The sequence below is a fragment of the Lagenorhynchus albirostris genome, chromosome 15, assembly GCF_949774975.1.
Source record: "Lagenorhynchus albirostris chromosome 15, mLagAlb1.1, whole genome shotgun sequence".
NCBI classification, from domain to species: domain Eukaryota; kingdom Metazoa; phylum Chordata; class Mammalia; order Artiodactyla; family Delphinidae; genus Lagenorhynchus; species Lagenorhynchus albirostris.
The window spans coordinates 61,880,945-61,905,312 of record NC_083109.1 but is presented as its reverse complement, the minus strand read 5'-3'; the positions used below and the strand labels follow the sequence as shown (position 1 = coordinate 61,905,312).

Below are 24,368 nucleotides of genomic sequence, written 5' to 3'. Positions count from 1 at the left end.
AAACACACCACCAGACACGGACCTGCCCACCAGAGAGACAAGATCCAGCCTCATCCACCAAAACACAGGCACTAGTCCCCTCCACCAGGAAGCCTACACAACCCACTGAACCAACCTTAGCCACTGGGGACAGACACCAAAAACAACGGGAACTACGAACCTGCAGCCTGCAAAAAGGAGACCCCAAACACAGTAAGATAAGCAAAATGAGAAGACAGAAAAACACACAGCAGATGAAGGAGCAAGATAAAAATCCACCAGACCTAACGAATGAAGAGGAAATAGACAGTCTACCTGAAAAAGAATTCAGAATAATGATAGTAAAGATGATCCAAAATCTTGGAAGTAGAATGGACAAAATGCAAGAAACATTTAACAAGGACCTAGAAGAACTAAAGATGAAACAAACAACGATGAACAACACAATAAATGAAATTAAAACTACTCTAGATGAGATCAATAGCAGAATAACTGAGGCAGAAGAACAGATAAGTGACCTGGAAGATAAAATAGTGGAAATAACTACTGCAGAGCAGAATAAAGAAAAAAGAATGAAAAGAACTGAGGACAGTCTCAGAGACCTCTGGGACAACACTAAATGCAACAACATTCGAATTATAGGGGTTCCAGAAGAAGAAGAGGAAAAGAAAGGGACTGAAAAAATATTTGAAGAGATTATAGTTGAAAACTTCCCTAATATGGGAAAGGAAATAGTTAACCAAGTCCAGGAAGCACAGAGAGTCCCATACAGGATAAATCCAAGAAGAAATATGCCAAGACACATATTAATCAAACTGTCAAAAATTAAATACAAAGAAAACATATTAAAAGCAGCAAGGGAAAAACAACAAATAACACACAAGGGAATCCCCATAAGGTTAACAGCTGATCCTTCAGCAGAAACTGCAAGCCAGAAGGGACTGGCAGGACATATTTAAAGTGATGAAGGAGAAAAACCTGCAACCAAGATTACTCTACCCAGCAAGGATCTCATTCAGATTTGATGGAGAAATTAAAACCTTACAGACAAGCAAAAGCTGAGAGAGTTCAGCACCACCAAACCAGCTTTACAACAACTGCTAAAGGAACTTCTCTAGGCAAGAAACACAAGAGAAGGAAAAGACCTACAACAACGAACCCAAAACAATTAAGAAAATGGGAATACGAACATACATATCGATAATTACCTTACACGTAAATAGACTAAATGCTCCCACCAAAAGACACAGATTGGCTGAATGGATACAAAAACAAGACCCATTTATTTGCTGTCTACAAGAGACCCACTTCAGACCTAGAGACACATACAGACTGAAAGTAAGGGGATGGAAAAAGATATTTCATGCAAATGGAAACCAAAAGAAAGCTGGAATAGCAATTCTCATATCAGACAAAATAGACTTTAAAATAAAAACTATTAGAAGAGACAAAGAAGGACACTACATAATGATCAAGGGATCAATCCAAGAAGAAGATATAACAATTGTAAATATGCACCCAACATAGAAGCACCTCAGTACATAAGGCAAATACTAACAGCCATAAAAGGGGAAATCGACAGTAACACATTCATAGTATGGGACTTTAATACCCCACTTTCACCAATGGACAGATCATCCAAAATGAAAATAAATAAGGAAACACAAGCTTTAAATGATACATTAAACAAGATGGACTTAATTGATATTTATAGGACATTCCATCCAAAAACAACAGAATACACATTTTTCTCAAGTGCTCATGGAACATTCTCCAGGGTAGATCATATCTTGGGTCACAAGTCAAGCCTTGGTAAATTTAATAAAATTGAAATCGTATCAAGTATCTTTTCCGACCACAACGCTATGAGACTAGATATCAATTACAGGAAAAGATCTGTAAAAAATACAAACACATGGAGGCTAAACAATACACTACTTAATAACGAAGTGATCACTGAAGAAATCAAAGATGAAATCAAAAATTACCTAGAAACAAATGACAATGGAGACACGACGGCCCAAAATCTACGGGATGCAGCAAAAGCAGTTCTAAGAGGGAAGTTTATAGCAGTACAAGCCCACCTTAAGAAACAGGAAACATCTCGAATAAACAACCTAACCTTGCACCTAAAGCAATTAGAGAAAGAAGAATAAAAAAACCCCAAAGTTAGCAGAAGGAAAGAAATCATGAAAATCAGATCAGAAATAAATGAAAAAGAAATGAAGGAAACGATAGCAAAGATCAATAAAACTAAAAGCTGGTTCTTTGAGAAGGTAAACAAAATTTATAAACCATTAGCCAGACTCATCAAGAAAAAAAGGGAGAAGACTCAAATCAATAGAATTAGAAATGAAAAAGGAGAAGTAACAACTGACACTGCAGAAATACAAAGGATCATGAGAGATTACTACAAGCAACTCTATGCCAATAAAATGGACAACCTGGAAGAAATGGACAAATTCTTAGAAATGCACAACCTGCCAAGACTGAATCAGGAAGAAATAGAAAATATGAACAGACCAATCACAAGCACTGAAATTGAAACTGTGATTAAAAATCTGCCAACAAACAAAAGCCCAGGACCAGATGGCTTTACAAGCGAATTCTATCAAACATTTAGAGAAGAGCTAACACGTATCCTTCTCAAACTCTTCCAAAATATAGCAGAGGGAGGAACACTGTCAAACTCATTCTACGAGGCCACCATCACCTTGGTACCAAAACCAGACAAGGATGTCACAAAGAAAGAAAACTACAGGCCAATACCACTGATGAACATAGATGCAAAAATCCTCAACAAAATACTAGCAAACAGAATCCAACAGCACATTAAAAGGATCATACACCATGATCAAGTGGGATTTATTCCAGGAATGCAAGGATTCTTCAATATACGCAAAACAATCAATGTGATAAACCATATTAACAGATGGAAGGAGAAAAACCATATGATCATCTCAACAGATGCAGAGAAAGCTTTCGACAAAATTCAACACCCATTTATGATAAAAACCCTGCAGAAAGCAGGCATAGAGGGAACTTTCCTCAACATAATAAAGGCCATATATGACAAACCCACAGCCAACATCGTCCTCAATGGTGAAAAACTGAAAGCATTTCCACTAAGATCAGGAATAAGACAAGGTTCCCCACTCTCACCACTCTTATTCAACATAGTTTTGGAAGTTTTAGCCACAGCAATCAGAGAAGAAAAGGAAATAAAAGGAATCCAAATCGGAAAAGAAGAAGTAAAGCTGTCACTGTTTGCAGATGACATGATACTATACATAGAGAATCCTAAAGATGCTACCAGAAAACTACTAGAGCTAATCAATGAATTTGGTAAAGTAGCAGGATACAAAATTAATGCACAGAAATCTCTGGCATTCCTATACACTAATGATGAAAATCTGAAAGTGAAATCAAGAAAACACTCCCATTTACCACTGCAACAAAAAGAATAAAATATCTAGGAATAAACCTACCTAAGGAGACAAAAGACCTGCATGCAGAAAATTATAAGACCCTGATGAAAGAAATTAAAGATGATACAAATAGATGGAGAGATATACCATGTTCTTGGATTGGAAAAATCAACATTGTGAAAATGACTCTACTACCCAAAGCAATCTACAGATTCAATGCAATCCCTATCAAACTACCAATGGCATTTTTCACAGAACTAGAACAAAAAATTTTGCAATTTGTATGGAAACACAAAAGACCCCGAATAGCCAAAGCAATCTTGAGAACGAAAAATGGAGCTGGAGGAATCAGGCTCCCTGACTTCAGACTATACTACAAAGCTACAGTAATCAAGACAGTATGGTACTGACACAAAAACAGAAAGATAGATCAATGGAACAGGATAGAAAGCCCAGAGATAAACCCACGTACATATGGTCACCTTATCTTTGATAAAGGAGGCAGGAATGTACAGTGGAGAAAGGACAGCCTCTTCAATAAGTGGTGGTGGGAAAACTGGACAGGTACATGTAAAAGTATGAGATTAGATCACTCCCTAACACCATACACAAAAATAAGCTCAAAATGGATTAAAGACCTAAATGTAAGGCCAGAAACTATCAAACTCTTAGAGGAAAACATAGGCAGAACACTCTATGACATAAATCACAGCAAGGTCCTTTCTGACCCACCTCCCAGAGAAATGGAAATAAAAACAAAAATAAACAAATGGGACCTAATGAAACTTCAAAGCTTTTGCACAGCAAAGGAAACCATAAACAAGACCAAAAGACAGCCCTCAGAATGGGAGAAAATATTTGCAAATGAAGCAACTGACAAAGGATTAATCTCCAAAATTTATAAGCAGCTCATGCAGCTGAATAACAAAAAAACAAACAACCCAATACAAAAATGGGCAGAAGACCTAAAAAGACATTTCTCCAAAGAAGATATACAGACTGCCAACAAACACATGAAAGAATGCTCAACATCATTAATCATTAGAGAAATGCAAATCAAAACTACAATGAGATATCATCTCCCACCAGTCAGAATGGCCATCATCAAAAAATCTAGAAACAATAAATGCTGGAGAGGGTGTGGAGAAAAGGGAACCCTCTTGCACTGTTGGTGGGAATGTAAATTGATACAGCCACTGTGGAGAACAGTATGGAGGTTCCTTAAAAACCTACAAATAGAACTACCATATGACCCAGCAATCCCACTACTGGGCATATACCCTGAGAAAACCATAATTCAAAAAGAGTCATGTACCAAAATGTTCATTGCAGCTCTATTTACAATAGCCCGGAGATGGAAACAACCTAAGTGCCCATGTTCGGATGAATGGGTAAAGAAGATGTGGCACATATATACAATGGAATATTACTCAGCCATAAAAAGAAACGAAATTGAGCTATTTGTATTGAGGTGGATAAACCTAGAGTCTGTCATATAGAGTGAAGTAAGTCAGAAAGAGAAAGACAAATACCGTATGCTAACACATATATATGGAATTTAAGGAAAAAAAATGTCATGAAGAACCTAGGGGTAAGACTGGAATAAAGACACAGACCTACTAGGGAATGGACTTGAGTATATGGGGAGGGGGGAGGGTAAGCTGTGACAAAGCCAGAGTTAGGCATGGACATATATACACTACCAAACGTAGGGCAGATATCTAGTGGGAAGCAGCCTCATAGCACAGGGAGATCAGCTCGGTGCTTTGTGACCACCTAGAGGGGTGGGATAGGGAGGGTGGGAGGGAGGAAGATGCAAGAGGGAAGAGATATGGGAACATATGTATATGTATAACTGATTCACTTTGTTATAAAGCAGAAACTAACACACCATTGTAAAGCAATTATACTCCAATAAAGATGTTAAAAAAAATAAAGTGTACATTGTGGTGATTTGATATAGGTAAACATTGTGAAAAGATTCTCACCATGTAGTTAGCTAAAACATTTATCACCACACGTTTATATATTTGTTTATTTTTTTGGTGAGGACATTTAAGTTCTACTCTCTTTGCAAATTTCAATGATATAATTCAGTATTATCAACTATAGTCATCATGTTTTATACTAGATCCTCAGACCTCATCTTTTTAAAAAAAATTTTATTGGAGTATAGTTGATTTACAATGTTGTGTTTGTTTCAGGGGTACAGAAAAGTGAATCAGTTAAACATATACATAGATCCACTCTTTTTTTTTTTCTTTTAAGATACTTTTCCCATATAGGCCATTACAGAGTATTGAGTAGAGTTCCCTGTGCTATACAGCAAGTTCTTATCAGACCTCCTTCATCTTATACCTGAAAGCTGGTAGGTACCCTTTTACCAACCTCTTCCCATTTCCCCCCTCCCCCAGCCCCTAGCAACCACTTTTCTACTGTTTCTATGAGACTGATTTTTTTTTTTAGATTCCACATGTGTGATATCGTGCACTATTTGTCTTTCTCTCTAACTTATGTCACTTAGCAAAATGCCTTCAAGTTCCATCCATTTTGTCACAAATGGCAGGATTTCCTTCTTTCTCATGGCTGAATGATATTCCATTGTATATATACAGCACATCTTTTTTATCCATTCATCGGCTGATGGACACTTAGGTTGTTTCCATGTCTTGGCTATTGTGAATAATGCTGCAGTGAGCATGGGGGTGTAGAGGGCTCTTTGATATCCTGTTTCCATTTCCTTCAGATATATTCCCAGAAGTGAGATTGCTGGATCATATAGTAGTTCTATTTTTTCCAAAAGACCTTAAGTCACCTGAAGGCAGGGACTATAGATGTCCTACTCAAAGGGCTACTGTATTCTAAAGAGCTTAGCATAATATCTGGCATATAAGAGGCTATCATTAAATATGTATTCAATGGATGAGGAAATGAATGGATGAATGGACAAATACATGAATGAATGACTTACCTGTTTGGGAATTTTAAATAAACTGAATAATTAGTGTCATGCATTATAGTTATTTTCCAATTTGCATTTTATGAAATCTAGACATAGTTGTCACCATCTTGTAATGCAGTTGTTGTTCGTGATTTATCCAAATAAATATGTCCCTGGAAACCCTAGTCTAGTGCAAACAGCCTGGGCTGTTGTGTCCTTGCTCAGTCCATACTGGCTGCACCCCTTCCCTGGGGTGAGTCCTTAACCTGTGTCCCCACTTACAAAGGGCCATGATGACTTCTGCCCTTTGCCCTTTTTTGTAAAGAGTAAATTAGAAAACACAGGAAAAGTATAAACTGGAAAGTGCTATAAAGGTAAGAGGCCATTACTATTACTTCTGCCGACACCCATAATCCATGCACCTCTTTAAAACCTACTGAAAGTGAGAATAAGCAGCACTGGTGCTGATGTATTTAAATTCCGAAGACCTCAGGCTAACAACAGTTATTTCCCACCTGTCACATTGCCTATGTTTAGAAGACCCTCTTTCTTTCCTCTCCGTAATCAACCACCAATGCTTTTTCCCTTCCAGATGTCTGTCTGGTTAGTCCCTTCCTCCCAACCCACTGCCACTGCTTTAGACGCCAGTCCCTGTGAACTCACGATCAGATGATTCCAAAACACGCCTGGTTGGTCCTCCACCGCCCCAGAGTCCCTGCCCTTCCATCCCGTCTGCAACCACTGCCAGACAAGTCTTCCTAAGATGCTACTTTCTTTACCTCTGCCCCTTGTCCTGCAGTGGCTCCATGCAGCCTGTCATTTTTAATCTGCTCAAGTCTAGGGGCCCTGATCAATCAACCCTGGACTTCCCCAATCCACCAGTGCAGCCAAGTTCATGCATGCCTCCAACAATCTCCTTACACATCATCACCGCCACACTTTTCCTGAGGCCAGACCGCCCACTTTAACTTTCCTCTTTTCCTTCTTTCCAATTGTTTAAATACTACCCAGTTAAGGTCCACTTTATATCCTGTTCTGTCAGCATCATCATCATCAACACCATCACCATCATTTAGGGAGACTGTGGCTTTCCACATTCTCTGCAAGGGCTTTCCACATTATCTCACTGAATCTTCCTCATTACCCTATGAGGCAGGTCTTCTTACTATCTCCATTTTATAGATGAGAAGACGAGGGACTTCCCTGGCGGTCCAGTTGTTAAGACTCTACGCTCCCAATGCAGGTTCAATCCCTGGCTGGGGAACAAAGATCCTGTATGCTGCACAGTGCGGGCCCCCCCCCCCACCAAAAAAAAAAGCTATGTATAGCTGAGAAGATGAAATTCAGAGAGGTTAAGTAACTAACCCAAGGTCACAGAGCTAATAAGTGTTAAAGTCATGATTCAAATGCAGGCAGAATTCCCACTCTCAAACACTAGACTGTCCATGAAATCTTTCTTGGTCACCCCCAGGGAGGCCTCTCTCTGGGAAGCTACAAGTTTTCAAAACAGGAAAATTCTTCTGCTGCATTTCTGTAAATGTCTTTAAGCTCCCACCGCAGTTTTACCCTGAAGGCACTCTGAAGCAGTGAGACGTAGTCCTCAAGTTTACAAGGGATGCGTTTGTAATGGAAAAGGAAATTAATGAGCCAGAGAACAGAATCAGTACTAAGAAACCCAGAGAAGTGTCTAACCGACCTTATCTGTATCTGTATTAAGAGCGGTTTTACTAATCCCAGGAAATAAGAAAGGCAGTAGGATGAAGTCACCCGTGCTGGGTTCAAGTTCCAGCTCTGCCACTTACTAGCAGACTGGCATCGGGCAAGTTGCTTAATCTCTTTGAGTCTCAGTTTCCTCATCTGTAAAATAGAGCAATAAATGGCTCCATTGCACCTCACATCATAGGGTGTGTTGGAAGGAGTAAATTAGAGCATGCACGTAAACACGTGCTTGGAGCAGGCACATAGTAAGTGTTCAGTGTATGATATTTCTTACCATCATTCTCTTCTACTTCTCTTAAAATCACTAGTTTTGCTCCTTTAATGTCAAGGCATTTTAACTAAAAAATAACTATCAGTAAGTCAGACTCTGACTCATTCAAAGAAACAAAAATCCCCAAACTTAATTCTAGCAGTCTAGTCCTTGGTCACCCCACGTGGACCCTGCAGGAAATGTGGAGCTGAGCCTTCTCCTGTCTAGCCTCCTACAAACTTATCTGGACTCCAAAATGCACTCACCTCCTGCCCGTCTTGTCTCCCTCACTTTTTAAGAGCCTAGCAAGCATGACTGATCCAGCTGTAGTTCCTGGGTAAAATGTGCACGTGTGCCATTCCCTCTGCCTGGAATGCTGTTCCCCTCATTCAGTGATGAAATGTTGTTCACCTTTTCAGCCTACTTCAAGAGTCCTTTTCTCTTCCAGACCCCAGGACCATCCCTCGGTGTGACCACTTGGACCTACAATATATTTGTTATTATATTATATAAATTATACCTGTATTTATTTATTTTTTATTTTTTGGGTGTGCCACACGGCTTGTGGGATCTTAGTTCCCTGAACAGGGATCGAGCCTGGGCGCCTGGCAATGAGAGCACTGAGTCCTAACCACTGGACCGCCAGGGAATTCCCATCTTAACCATTTCTAAGTGTACAGTTCCATGGTATTAAGTACATTCCCATTTCACAGATGAAGAGAGTGGGGTCCAGGGAAGTTAGGCAACTTGTCCAAGATCACAGTGTTGGGAAGCAGCAGAGGGAGGATTGGAACACAGCCAGCCAGAGAACTCCTTAATGGTGAAGTCTGGGTCTTCTTCATTAGCTAACGCATAGTAGGGGCTCAAGCCCATCGGGTAAGTGAATAGTTAGGGAATGAGTGGATTGTATGGTAAACATCCTTGGGGGAGCTTTGTGAGTGATGTTCTGAAGCGCTACACATAAAAAGCCTCCACCTGTGCTTGTCTCCAGCCCTCAGGATCATCCAGGTAACAGGTGATTCACATGAGTGAAACAGACCCCAAGGTTTCTTTCCAAGGGGAAAGAAACAGAAAAAAAAAAAAAAAAAAGTGGTGCATGGCCTTTGGGATCTCCACCTCCTTGCCTGAGGCTGGCAGCTCACCTGAAATGCCCTTCTCCCCTCTCTTCACCCACTGAAACCGTGCTCAGCCTTCAGGTCCAGTGCAAACACTCCTCCTACTGTCATGCTGGAGCCCCCAGGAAGAGCCAATCTCTTCTTCTGCTCGTTTCCCACTTGTACCTTCATTTAGCATCTATTTCATACTGTTTATACCGGTTTATAATATATATCATGATGTTCTTCACATCTGTGCTCCCCTTCCTCAAATCTGTAAGCTTCCTCAGAGTAGGGGCTGTGTCTTATTTCATCTCTAATCTCTGCAACATCTAGCGCGGTGCCACGAATAACAGACACTGACTAGGAATATCTAGAGTCAAAGAGAGCTAGAATCAGGCTCCAGCTCTACCATTCACTAGCTTCGTGGCCTTCAGCTTTCTTAACCTCCTTAAGCCTCAGTTTCCCCATCTATGAAAGGGGCATAATTATCTGTTGACCTAATAGAGTTGTTAGAATTTAATAAGCTCCAGTTCATAGCTAAGGCTCACTAACTACTATTATTATTAATAAGTGTTTAATAATTAATCCAAGACCAAGAATAGGCATAACTGATTTTTCCTTCAATGGACATATAAGAAGGAAACGCTTGCAAAAATGAAACTTGGAATACCGAATAAACAGAGCTATGTAAATAATTGGTTTTGTTCAAAGGACATACAAGATAATATCATATTCATCATCTTTGCCTTCCTGCTATTATGGTTCCTGCAATAAAGTTACACAGTCAGCTACCTCTCCAGGGAGACTGCAGAGACTAGCACACCTCCTAAACATTAACCCGATGCTCAGTCTCCCAAAAGGTGGTCCATGTTGCCTTTACCCTTGTCACTCCTTTCACACTAAGGAAATTCCTACCACTTATCCAAAATGGGATTGATTAGGAAGGACCCTGAGACTACAGCGAACAGTGATTACATCGATCACCACTTGCCCCATGGTCTGATTCTTCATCTAGTAGCCGATGTGACCTTTTAAAAACAAAAACCAGCTCATGTTAGTTAAGCTAGACAATCAGCAGCAGCTTCTACAACAAGAATAAAATCTGTACTTTCTTTTTTTTAATCACAACCTACAAGGTCCTACCCAGTCTGGCTCCTTGCTGATTTATCTCCTCTCTCTACCCTGACCCTCCCGGTTCCAGCCACCCTGGCCTTCTGTCTCTTCCTCTAACATACCAAGGCCCTTTGCATTTGCTTCTTGGATCCTTGACATTTACATGGCAAAGTGTCACCTCCTTAGGAAAGCATTTCCTGACCGCTGGACGGGAAATATCCCTCCCCTATTAATTCCCATATAACACATCATCATCTGAACGACATTATTTATTTGCTTATGTATTGTCTGTCACCTTCACTCCCAGCCCACTTCCTGCTTTCCCCTTGAATAGAAGCTCCATGCAGGCAGGAACCTTGCCTGTCTTGCCCCACACTGTGTCTGAGCCCCTAGAACACTGCCTGGCACTTATAAAGCAGTTAATACCTATTTATTGAATGAATAAATGGGGAAGGGGGAGCAGATTATGGTAATTTTTCACTTTTTATTTTTATATTTCAGATGAGTTTGAATTCTTTATAAAGTACATGTACTACTTCTGTAATAAGAAAAGAGAAATAAGACTAAAACAAAACTGAAATAATAAAATTAGCATATTTAATCAAATAGATGAAAGTAACACAAATTCTTTCCCAAGTATCTATAATATACATTGCCGGCAATTCATATTTTTCAGTCTCCACACTGTTTATTAAACCTGAAACATTGGCCAGTTTAATGATCTGTTTGCCAGTCGGCACACACCCTTGGATTTTTAAATAATTGTCATCTCTCCTGGGCTTATAGAAAGATTATCGTTTGAGCTTTCCACTTTATTCCAATCTCCTACTCATAAGCACATTTATTTCCACCTCTACGCTTTTGCCAATGCTGTTATCTCTCCTGGCATCTCCTACCCGCTGTGCCACCATCCCCCACCTCCCCTGTCCAAAATCTTGATCATCCTTTAAGGCACACTCAAATCTTTCAAGAAACGGCCATGACCACCGACAACTGTGCTTTTAAAAAGCTCTGTGCTTTGTCAAAAGGCACCTTGTCTTTGTGTCTCCCCTAATTAATTACAGTTGGTTGAAAGCAATACTTTTATATATCTAACCACACTGAAATGTCACTATGCATTTTCCAACTGAGTAAAAAAACCCAAAAAACCTACTCACTTCTAGTGGAAAAATGTTGTCAGAAGTGGATGGGAGGGCTTTCCTGGTGGCGCAGTGGTTAAGAATCCACCTGCCAATGCAGGGGACACGGGTTCGAGCCCTGGTCCGGGAAGATTCCACATGACACGGAGCAACTGAGCCCGTGCGCCGCAACTACTGAGCCTGTGCTCTAGAGCCCGCGAGCCACAACTACTGAAGCCCGTGTGCCACAACTACTGAAGCCCGCATGCCTAGAGCCCGTGCTCCACAAGGAGAAGCCACCGCAATGAGAAGCCCGTGCACCACAACAAAGAGTAGCCCCCCTGATCACCGCAACTAGAGAAAGCCCATGCACAGCAATGAAGACCCAACGCAGCCAAAAATAAATAAATAAATGTATTAAAAAAAAAAAAAGAATAAGTGGATGGGATCAATTCCTTAAACTCTTTCTCAAAGGAGAAAATACTAGGTGGTTTCCAAGGGTGCAAAAGCCGTTTCCTACACCTTCCCATAAGGAAGAAGGTGGTATCTACACAATCATTACCTGGAACTTACAAAGAAATGCACGCAAGGAAAAACTGGCAGGCTGGAATAATCTCCTCCAATGCTATTGGGCACCATCCTCTTATGTCCTATTGCTGTGGTCCCCAACCTTTTTTGGCACCAGGGACCGGTTTCCTGGAAGACAATTTTTCCACGGACCGGGGGTGGGGGGACGGTTTCAGGATGATTCATGGGCATTACATTTCCTGTGCACTTTACTTCTATTATTATTACATTGTAATATATAATGAAATAATTATACAACTCACCATAATACAGAATCAGTGGGAGCCCTGAGCTTGTTTTCACTTGCCACTCACTGATAAGGTTTTGATATGAGTCTGCAAGCAATTGATTTGTTATGGTCTCTGTGCAGGCAAACCTCTCTGCTAATGATAATCTGTATTTGCAGCCGCTCCCCAGCGCTGGCATCACCACCTCAGCTCCACCTCAGATCATCAGGCATTAGATTCTCATAAGGAGCGCGCAACCTAGATCCCTCGCATGCGCAGTTCACGGTAGGGTTCGAGCTCCTATGAGAATCTAATGCCGCAGCTGACCTGACAGGAGGCGGAGCTCAGGCGGTAGTGCAATGATAGGGAGAGTCTGTAAATACCGATGATGCTTCGCTCACCTGCCCGCTGCTCACCTCCTGCTGTATGGCCTGGTTCCTAACAGGCCACAGGCTGATACCGGTCCATGGCCCGGGGTTGGGGACCCCTGCCCTATTGTGACAACCATTCAGCATGGATTGAGTGCTTACTGTATGTCAAGCACTGTGCTAAATGCATTATATACATTATCTCATTTAATCCTCCCAACAGCCTGAAGTGGTCCTTACTATCCTGTTGGAAGATGTCACTGAGAGGATGGAACTGCCAGCTGACTCTTGAGCAGGACTGGGGTCATCAGAGGCTCCTCACCCCTCCCGTCCTTGAAATGTATATTCCACCCATTCTTCTTGCACTAGGAGCCAGTTCAAGGACGCGGCTTTGAGAGAGTAGGATGTTGTTGAGACCATCAGGATGGGATACACCACTGAACCCCATTAAGGCCTCTATGTAAACTGTTGAGATTCTGGCGGGCCGGTGCAGAGATCTTGTGGCGCCCAAGACAAGCCTCGTATGTAAGTTCCCTTGTTGCTAAACCTGCCACCTACCAATCTGGAGTGGCTGTCTCTTTCTTTGGCCTCTTCTTGCCCTCTGAGTACGGGGCCAGTTTCAGATTTCAGCTGGCAAGTTCCCAAGGGTTCAAACCAACATATCCCCATTTTATAGATGAGACAGCTAACTTACAGAACGGTTCAGCAATTTTCCCAGGGTGACAAAGCAACAAGGTGTTAGAGCTGGTTTGGATCCATGTCACCTGATTTCAAAACTCTCATTCTTAGCTACTATACTATTTATATCTTCTACCTAGAAACTCTAGCTAACATTAAAGAGAATGGTTAATACAACCTTAACTGAAAATGACCAGTTTTGCAATCCTTTTCCCCTTTTCAAGTCTTTTTAAGTAACACCTACTCAGTGTTTAACATAAAATATTTAAATATGTGTAAAAGTTAAACAGAGAGTGTCTTCTTTTTAATGGGCCTCTCTTTTTCTCCAGCATTTCCTGCATAGCGACATTGGCTTGACAATTATTATGCCACAGAATCAATAGTACTAATTTTCACACTTCATTAATAAATAAGTGGAGGCCTCAGATGTTATGGGATGGATCCACAGATCCCCTGGGAGTTGAGAGAGAGTCCAAAAAGAAAAATAAGTCCACTTAAAAAAAAAAAAAAAGTTAGGCTGCAGACAAGAGTCTAGAGATCAAAAGTCTAGATTCAAAAGTGAAACTCTGAAAAAAAAAAAAGTGAAACTCTGGATCAGTGCTTTAAGAAGATTTTGAATTTGAATAGGTAAAAATGAAAGAAAAAAAAAAGATTTGGGGATCCACACCAAAAGCAGATCAGAAACTGTGGTCTTGCATCTGAATGGGAAGCAAGAGTGAGAATCTTTGTTGGTTTGGAAGAGAGAGGATAAGAAAGCCTTTCCGCCAACCTTTTAACAGTTTGCAGCCTAAGACTTAGAAGTACAAAAATTTCAGGAGCAAAAATGCTATAAATCAGGTTTTCACTGCAATTTTTCTGTATGCTTGAAATTTTTCCTAATAAAGTGGTGAGAACATAAAAAAACATAAGAGAATTACTAGGGACCTGGCCAACATTGCAGCTTTAGTCCATAGTGTTGATTTATGTAATTCTTTGCAAAGGATAAAAACAGGTTCTTTCTACAGATGTAGTAACAAAATAATGGAAGCAGCCAATATATTCAGCACTTACCTTGAGCTCTACCTACATCATCTTATTGAATGTTCACAATTAAGCCATAAGGTATGTATTATTATCATCTCCCTTTCAGAGAACAGAGGCAGAGTGAGGCTTAAAAAAAATGTGACTAGTTATAAATTCAGTCACATGTCAGCAAGGGGGCAGAGCCAGGATTCAAACCCAGGGCTTCTATTCTGCACAGACCCAGTAGTCTTTCAAGGCCACCGTGAACTCCAGAGACCAACAGGCTGCCACATACTTAAAATCACTGAATGTGTTCTGGGACTCTCAACAGATTTAGAAAGCTTCCTGAAAATGTGAAAGCAATACACCTTCAGGTTAAAAGCAGAGAGGGGTGCAGGGGCCCAACAAACCTGAGTTCAAATCCTGACTCTGTCACTTAAATCACCTCACCTAGCAAGCCCCAATTTTTCCATCTATGTAAGGGGAGTCATAAGTCATAATATTCCCCTCAAGGAGGCTGTTCCAGGGATTGAATGAGAGGATGCATTTAAAGTTCTTAGCACAGGCAAGACCTAATACATGGCAATCTATCAACAAAAGGCAGCCATTGTGGGTATTATTTTGAGCTTGCAGGAAGACCAGAGACCCTCAGCCCTCATGTCATGTTAAAGTACCAAAGCCAAAGGGTTTTGAAAGGATGAAACGGGAGGAAGGACCCATATTTTAAAAGGAGAAAGAAAAGAAAAGGAGAGAGGCTGGACACACTCTGGTTTCCAGGTGCAGAACTAAGACATTTGACTGTGATTTCTACTTGAACCCATGAAAACCAGAGTACAGTTGAGCCATTCTAAAAAGATCTTCTTAATTTGTAATTACAGGTATGGAGAAAGCACACACACACACAATCTTCTACCAGGTGAAGACAGGAAAAGAGCATATTCACAATACTTCGGTCCAACATAGCTCAGCGCCAAGGCAGGAAGCTGAGGGTCCTTGTGAAGGGCGAGACGGCCCTTCCCAGCCCGGATGGAGGTACGGAGCTAAAGCAAGCAGTGCAAGGGCAGGGGACTGCTAAGCGCCCGGGGTTTGCAGGGAGGGCTGGTGACGCTGGGACCCCTGCAGCTGCCTCTATACTTTGAGAGCAGGAGTTTCAACTACTGCATCCTATTCATTAAAAACAAACAATCCTTAGTTTATTTGTTAATGTTGTTGACCCCAAAATACCGTAGAGAGAAGTAGCAAATACAGTCTGTCCATTTCAGAACTGCCTTCTAGGATTGTACCCAAACCAGAGACTTTGAGTCAAGAGAGAAAGAAGGGCGTGCACAGGGTTAACCTTCCCCTAATCCTTTCCCTCCCACTCGCGACCCTGGAGAAGGCAGGAGAAGAAACGCTGGGAATTTCAGGTGTGCCCTGAACCTCACGCCGGGGGAGAAGCAAAAGCAGAAACCCAGCGGACACTCCCCCCTCTCCAGAGACGTGGGCGCTTTCCAGGATGGTCCAAAGGCTCCAGCGTCCTAGTGCATCCCGGTGGAGAAAAGACCCTCCTCCCTCGGCTGCGGGAAAGACCCTACTTTCCAAGACCGGCTGCGAGCTTGGATCCGGGACTCCCGAGTCCACCCCAGACTCCCGGCTCAGCTGCCTGGAGATTCCCGAGCCTCCCGGTGAAGCCCAACCCGGAGGCTTTTGTTCGAGGGAGAGAGCGTCGCAGCGCAGCGCAGCGCATCCCCGCAGCGCTGAAAGCCCCGCTGCGGGGGCGCCTCCCTCGGTCCGCTCCCTACCAACCCCGCGCTCCCGCGACCACCCGCTCCAGCGCACGGATCCCCAACTGTTCCACCCCCCGCCCGAATACTCACTTCTCCCCAGTCCCTCCGCTTTCCACGCCGTCTCCTCCACCGCCCCATAGCGCCTCAAAGGCTTCTCAGCTTCCAGATGGATGGACAAAGATTGCTTTAACTCCATCGCTGATCTCCGCGGGCAGGTCGACGGGTCTCCCTTTACTCCATCCCCGCTGCGGGTTGCAGGGAGGGAGGCGGCTCCAGCCAGCAGCGTCTTAAGGGGCCGGGCGCTCGTGACGTTGCTCCATCTCTTCCGCCGCCAGGGCCGGGGACAGCCGACTGGTACAGGAGTGTTGGGGGGGGGGGGGGAGGAGGGGGAGAGAGAGAGAGAGAGAGAGAAAAAAAAAAAAAAAAGGATGAGGACGCATGCGCAATGGAGGCTTGGGGCGGGGAGCTTGGGGGCTGGGTAGACAGAAAAGAGGGTAGGTGATAACTCTACGAAGAACAACAAAACAACTAAAACAGAACCATCACAAAGGAAGTAAAAACAAGGCAGCAGCCCATACTGGGGCTTGTGACATCAGCGTGCTGCTAGGTTTTGAGTGGGATTTGTGAGAGCATCTCTATCTGGGGGCAATGGATCCATCTTTGTGGCGAGTGTTACAGAAGCGTGAGTGTGGACCTGGATCTGTGGGTTCTGGGCTTGGCTGAGTGCGTTTTTGTGACAATCTCTGTCGTTTGCATCTGTGTGTATTTTGAATTTGAATATAAAATGGGACAGTCTTGTCTGCCGGTGCCTGTGTCCACTCTGTATGTGTTTGCATGAACTTCAGAGAGACATGAAACTATTTTGGACACAAGTATAACAAAGCTATTTGGAACATGGGTCTTTACTTTCCAGAAACCCAGAGGTTTATCTTAACCAACAAAGCACAGCAGCATTAAAAGTACAAGGTAAAATCAGCAGCTAGACTGATTTTTAAAATAGTACTATTTATTGAATGATGGCTAGGTGCTAAACACTCCCCAATAACTCTGTGAAACAGATACTGTTTTGTTAGCTTTGTTTTATAGAAGATGAAACTGAGGTGCAGCAAGATTAAGTTATTTGCCCAAATTCCCACACTTACCAAGTGGTCTGGTCAGCACTTGAATCCAGACTTAGCCTCTTTATTGTACTGACCTTCTTGACTGCACAGGTATGTAGTTTTGTACTGGGCTGGGGGAGAAGCTCTATAGGACATGTGTTGTTCATTTGTTGTTTGTTGTTATTCTTAAGACATCATCTGGGGCAAGTATCCACACAGCTTGTGGAGGTATGAAAAGGCTTTAAGAAAATGATTTATCAACCAGCAGCAAGAGGCTTCAAAAATTTATGATCAGGAAAGTACTTCTAAATAGCTCATGAGAGAAAAAGGAGATAACAATGAAAAATTTTAAATATTTAGACCTCGATAGTCATGAGAGTATCACATATCAAAACTTGTAAGTTTTGATGTAAGTAAATGCATAGCCTTAAATGCATGCATTTAAAAATGTAAGTCTAAAAATAAATGGGTTAGAATGAATAGGTAAGCAAAATGTGGTCTTTCCATACAGTGGAATACTATTCAGCCTTTAAAAAGGAAGGGGATTCTGCAATATGCTACAACATGGATGAAACTTGAGGACATAATGCTAAGTGAAATAAACCAGTCACAAAAAGACAAACACTGTACAATTCCACTTATGTGATGTGCCTAGAGTAGTGAAAATCACAGGAACAGAAAGTAGAATGGTGGTTGCTGAGGGCTAAGGGGAGGGAAGAATGCGGAGTTTTTGTTTAATGGGTATAGATTTGCAGTATTTCAAGATGAAAAGAGTTTTGGGGGTGGATGGGGGTAATGGATGCACAACAATGTGAATGTATTTAATACCACTGAGCTATACACTTAAAACTAGTTGAACTGGTTAAAAAAAAATCATTGTATTCAACTGAAAAGACTACAAGAGAAAAGAAGAGATAAAACCTAAGTGAAGTAGAAAAATAATAATAAGAGCATAAATTAAGGTAATAGGGACTTCCCTGGTGGCACAATGGTTAAGAATCCGCCTGCCAGAGCAGGGGACACGGATTCAAACCCTGGTCCGGGAAGATCCCACATGCCGCGGAGCAACTAAGCCCATGCACCACAACTACTGAGCCAGCGCTCTAGAGCCTGTGAGCCACAGCTACTAAGCCCACATGCCGCAACTACTGAAGCCCGCGTACCTAGAGCCCATGCTCTGCAACAAGAGAAGCCACCGCAATGAGAAGCCCGCACACTGCAATGATGAGTAGACCCTGCTCGCCACAACTAGAGAAAGCCTGCGCACAGCAACGAAGACCCAACACAGCCAAAAATAAATAAATTAAAACAACAACAACAACAACACTGAGTGGAGAAACTGGAACCCTCATACATTACTGGTGGAAATGTACAATGGTGCAGCCACTTTGGAAGACAGTCTGGCATTTTCTCAAAAGGGTAAACACAGTTATCACATGACCCAGCAATTCTACTCCTCGGTATAGACCCACAAGAAATGAAAGATACATCCACACAAAAACTTGTTTGAACAAATGCTCACAGCAGCATTATTCACAATAGCCAAAAAAGTGAAAACAACCCAAATGTCCATCAACTGATGAATGAATAAATAAAATGTGGTATATTCCTACAGGGGAATGTTACTTGGTAATAATGAGGGATGAAGTACTGATACATGTTGCAACACAGTTAAACCTTGAAAACGCTATGCTAAGTGAAAGACACCAGTCACAATAGACCATAAGTTATATGATCCCATTTATATAAACTGTCTAGATTCTTTATCTACAGAGAAAACATTATAGCAAATCAACAGAGAAAGAAAGTAGGTTAGTGGTTGCTTAGGGCTGGGGGTGGAGGAAAATAGGCGAAGGCAGGGACTGCTAAAGATTACAGGGTTTCCTTTTGGTGAAAATGTTCTAAAATTGTGATGATGGTTGCATAACTCTAGTAATATACTAAAAACCTTTGAATATGTACCTTTAAAAGGGTGATTTGAATAGTATATGAATTATATCTCAATAAAGCTATTAACAAAAAAAATTAAATTGAATGGAATTTAACCATTTAAATCGCAACACATTATCATAAGGTTAATGGAGACTAAGGCCAGCCTGTGCAGCCAGCCAGCAGGGAATTCCAGGGGTCTGGCCACACAATCCAAATCTGTCCTGGTCCTACCTGGGGTTTGGCATTACCTGATGGTGGCTGTCCATTCTAGCTTGTGTGTGTGTGTGTTTTTCATATTCTTTTCCATTATGGTTTATTACAGGATATTGAATATAGTTTCCTGTGCTAAACATAAAGACCTTGTTGTTTATGCATTCCATATGTAATCGTTTGCATCTGCTAATCCCATACCCCCGATCCATTCTTCCCCCATCAGCTTGTGTGTTGATGGATGTCACTTGAGGTCCTGTGGCAACTGGAATTTCCAAAACAATGACAGTGATTCCAGGACAGTGATTCCCCAGTTAGTGGCTCAATTACACGGCCCGATTCAGAAAAATTAGGCTAGGCAAACACCTCCCCACCCATCAGCCCACCCCCGCCAACCCTTCTGTCTCCCACTTAATATGTACCTTGGCCAGCATTATCCTGGGGTTTTAGTGAATTAGCCATTTTGCTACTAGTATATAGGCTATATGTTAGTAGGACTACAGTGATGCTTCTGTATCTGGAGAGATAGTAAAAGTTTCAACTGCAATGCAAACATATTCATGAAAGAACATCAGAAGGATCATTTCCCATTCCCATGATATGTCTTTCATTCCAGTTTAAATCATGGAGAAAGGGGGAAAATGTGGGTGTGGAGATGCACTGATATTGTTCAAGCTATTTTTACTCTCACAAAATGGGTCCCTCCCCTAATGGCCCCAATTTCTCCTAATAGATCATTTTTTATTAAAGCATATCATTTATCAGCCTTGTCTCTCTTTGATTCCTGGAAAACATTCTTTGAATATTTCAGGGAAAGACGTTACTAGCCATTTAAGTGGAATGCCCCCCATAATCAGTATGGCATTATACCTTGTATTCCAACTGAATCACATCCTGTCAGTCACACACTCTGATTATAGAAACAGTGGAATAGCCAGAGAAGAATTGATCTGTGTGTCTGTAGAGAACAAACGTATGGACACCAAGGGGGGAAAGTGGGGGGGCGGGGGATGAATTGGGACTGACATACATACACTAATATGTATAAAATGGATAACTAATAAGAACCTGCTGTATAAAAAATAAATAAAATAAAATTCAGAAGTTCAAAAAAAAACTGGGAAAAGAAAAAGAATTCATCTGTGTTTCAATGAAAAGCCTAATGCAGAGGGAAAAAAAAAATCTCCCCGTGTCTCAAAGAAATATAAGAAGTGTTGCTTCTAGAACGTGGGAATTCCAGAAACTATGATTTGCATGAGAAGAAACATTAATTTTAAGATTCAGAAGAAAAAGTTCTAGAGGTTAGGGCCATAGATGGAAGTCAGGATGCTTGAGTGAGATCATGACTCCATGATTGGAAGCTATTTACCTTAAACCAACTATGGAAGCTGTCCAAGAAATAGTTTCCTTTCCTGTAAAATGGGGTTAATTATGAAACATGCTTAGTACAGCACATGGCACAGAATAAATATTCAATAAATGTCATTTATTCTGTTAATTTCATCACTGCTGCCAATACTTGAAGTTAAAAGTTGGCTTCCGTGCTGTGCTGTAGTCATCAAGTTATCAAGATCATCCTTACATAAATCCCAGAATATGCAACTCTATGAAGTCATTACATTTGTCATAATAATATTCCTAATTTTACAGACTCTTCCAGGGAGATCAGTGTTATCCAGTATTAACACGTTCCTAAATTGATGGTTAGCAGATATCTTGGAGTTCCACAGATGAGGAGTTTCAGGAAGCAGTGAAAGAGATTCACAGAGAAGGACTGGAAAATGCAAAAACTGGACCAGGTTGCATGCCTCCTGCACAGTCCAGGAGCCTACCCCATGTCAACTGCTCTGCAAAGAAGTTATCACTTATGCTTGCAAGGCAGACTCCAAAGCAGAACCGTACACTTTCATCAGGCAGAGTTGGGATTAGTACAGCTCTCTTCTCTCATCAAAACTGGGGTGTTTTGTTTGTTTGTTTCATTTGTTTATTTTTTATTTTTATTTTATGTGGGTTTTTTTGGTGTGTTCCATTTGTAAAGTCAGTGATCAATGTCTTAAGAAGGCATCACTTTCATAAAGCAGATCTGGGGTTTTAGTGTTTCATTTCTATAATAAAATAACATATCATCAGTTTCCAACCCACATAAACACAAGACACACTTGGGACATGTTAGTAGGCATGTAAAGAATATTACCTGTAGAGCAGAGTGATAAAAAAAACTTGGGCTCTGTCATCCTGGCTCCACCACTTACTAGCGGTATGACCTTGGGCAAGTCACTTCCTCTCTATTCTCCTGAAAATGCTCTAAAGATCCGTAATGGCCTATTTTTTGTCACATCCAATAGCTTCTTTCCCGTCATCATCCTATTTAATCTCTCCAAAAATATATAACGCTGTGGACCAGACCCTACTCCAAACTCCCTCTCTACCCAGTTTCCAGGACATGCTCTCTCCTGTCCTCTTGGTTCCCACTCCTGCTGTTCCAGTCCTCCCTTCTCGTCTCCTTCACAAGCTCTTTCTCCATCACTCACCCCCTTCAGTTAAGGTTCCCAGTGTTTATCCCTTTCATCTTCTCCTCTTCTCATTCTTCACCTCTTCCTAGTTAAACCCATCTTCTGTTCAATCTCCATCTCCAGCCCCCGTCCTTCTCTCCTCTTAGAAACATCCAGCAGTCTTGGGGAAATTGATAAAAAGAGGAAAATGGGTTTGGAAGAGAAAATAGAGTTAAAGAGAGTTCCAGAAAGCACACTGTATATTCCTCTTAAAGGAGGTTTAGAAGAGAGAAAAGAAGCTGAGGAAACATGCCGAAGACTTCGGACCTGAAATCCTGCATCCGTTGGAGAGCAGGGAGCTGGTACTTCTGCCCAAAGTGCTCAAGGAGGGGGATCATGTGTTTTGGCTGTGCTGGGGCATGAAGTTATTAGGAGTGAGGTCAATGCTACATGCCTGTAAGAGGGTGGTGGTGGGGGGAGTCTGAAAAAAAGTCCCCAGGGCATGTGGGCACTCTATTATGGTGCTTTCTGTTTTTCAATGTTTATTGAGTGGTTACTGGTACCAAGCACTTTACAAGACTTACCCTTCTTAACTCTGTATCTCTGTCCTGTGAGATCAGGGTTTGTAGCTACAGAGAGGTTGTAGTTTGCCAGTAAGTGGCAGCACCTGCACTCAGTCTCAGTCGGCCAGTCTCAGAGTCCAAACACTTAACCACAATCCCACATCCCCTCTCAAAGCTTTCCTTTCTCCTCCAGGAATCACCATGGCAACAGCCAGGAAGAGGGATTTATAACCTCAACCTGAACATGTTCAAAATCAGACTCCTTATATTTCCCCCCAAACCTGCTCCACCTCAATTAGAAATCTCAGATTTAGCCTCTGTACCTTACTCTCAAACATTCCACACTCTTTTTACACATAGTCAGTCAACAAATCCTGTTGATTCTACCTTGGAAATCTCTCCAAAATCCAATTGTCCTCTTCATTCCCACTGCCCTGCTCTAGCTCAATACTGCAACACCTTTTTCCCAGACTATTGCAAAAAAACATCTTTTCTGGGTTTTTTCCCTACTAGAGACTATTCTCCACATTGCTTCTAAAAATATCTTTTTAAAAAATATTTATTTATTTATTTGGTTGCACCAGGTCTTAGTTGAGGCAGGCGGGCTCCTTAGTTGTGGCTCCCTGGCTCCTTAGTTGTAGCACGTGGCCTCCTTAGCTGCAGCATGCATGTGGGATCTAGTTCCCTGACCAGGGATCGAACCTGGGTCCCGTGCACTGAGACCATGGAGCTTAATCCACTGCGCCACCAGGGAAGTCCCCTAAAATTATCTTTAAAACACACATACAAATACACACACACATATACACATGCAATGCCACTCTTATGCTTAAAAGCTTCCACTGGATTCCTGCTGCCTGCAGAGTAATTTACATAAGCAATCTCCTTCGTTTTGAGGACCATCAGGTTATTCCCAACTTCCTGAGATTATCAAGAAAACCATGAGGAGAGTCTTGCAGTTAAAGCTTTGTAGATGTCCTTTATTTCCTTAGGATGAATTCCTTAAAGTGAAATTGCTAAATCAAAGGATATGCACATTGTCAAAGGCATTTGATGACTATTATTAAACCGTTCTCCAGAAATGCCGTACATAACTTACACTCACCAGAAGTGTGTACTACAACTTACTAGAATTCACATGTTTTCATGGGTATACCCACGGAGTGGAAATGTGTTCTATTCATTTTCAAATAATCAGAGCTGGAATACTGAACGGCACATGGTACTCAGCAAATGATTGCCGAATGAATGAAGAACTGAATAAACAGAAGAAATGTCCATTTGTGAAAAGCTCCCCGACTTGTGTATAACTTAACATAAGCATATCGTAACACAACTTCTAGATGTTGTCTAAATCTGACTGTTTCATGTAGAATTAATCCAGTAGCATCCTTTTGCACATGGGATCGATATTTATGGGATGCTCCACAACAGTGCTCCATCCCGGGAACAAAATCTTCGCTTCCTATCCATATTCACTACACATGTACAGACCCAATCTTATTGTAATTTCTTCAATTTTCCATCATCACCTATGCAGGTTAGAGGTTATCTGGAGTTAACCTAAATAGTAAAATGAGTAAAAGGGTGCTAAAATTTCACAAATCTATATTTCCGGATGTGTACATTCGGCCCTCTGTATCTGTGCGTTTCACATCTGCAGATTCAACCAACAACAGAGTAAAAATGTTTGGGGGAAAATAATTCCAAAAAGTTCCAAAAAGCAAAACTTGTATTTGCTGCTCATTGGCAACTATTTACATAGCATTTACATTATATTTATAACTATTTACATAGCATTTACCTTGTATTAGGTAT

The 24,368-nt window shown here is 41.6% G+C and overlaps 1 protein-coding gene across 1 annotated transcript in view; it reads right to left on the bottom strand.

Annotated features, from left to right (window-relative positions):
• Nucleotides 1-24,368, bottom strand: part of BMERB1 (bMERB domain containing 1) — a 174,798-nt gene that overhangs the window by 126,230 nt on the left and 24,200 nt on the right. Inside the window, exon 2 of the mRNA XM_060122659.1 lies at nt 16,344-16,604. Coding sequence (XP_059978642.1) covers nt 16,344-16,449 — 106 coding nt within the window. The 5' untranslated portion in view covers nt 16,450-16,604. The remainder of the gene's footprint in view (nt 1-16,343; nt 16,605-24,368) is intronic.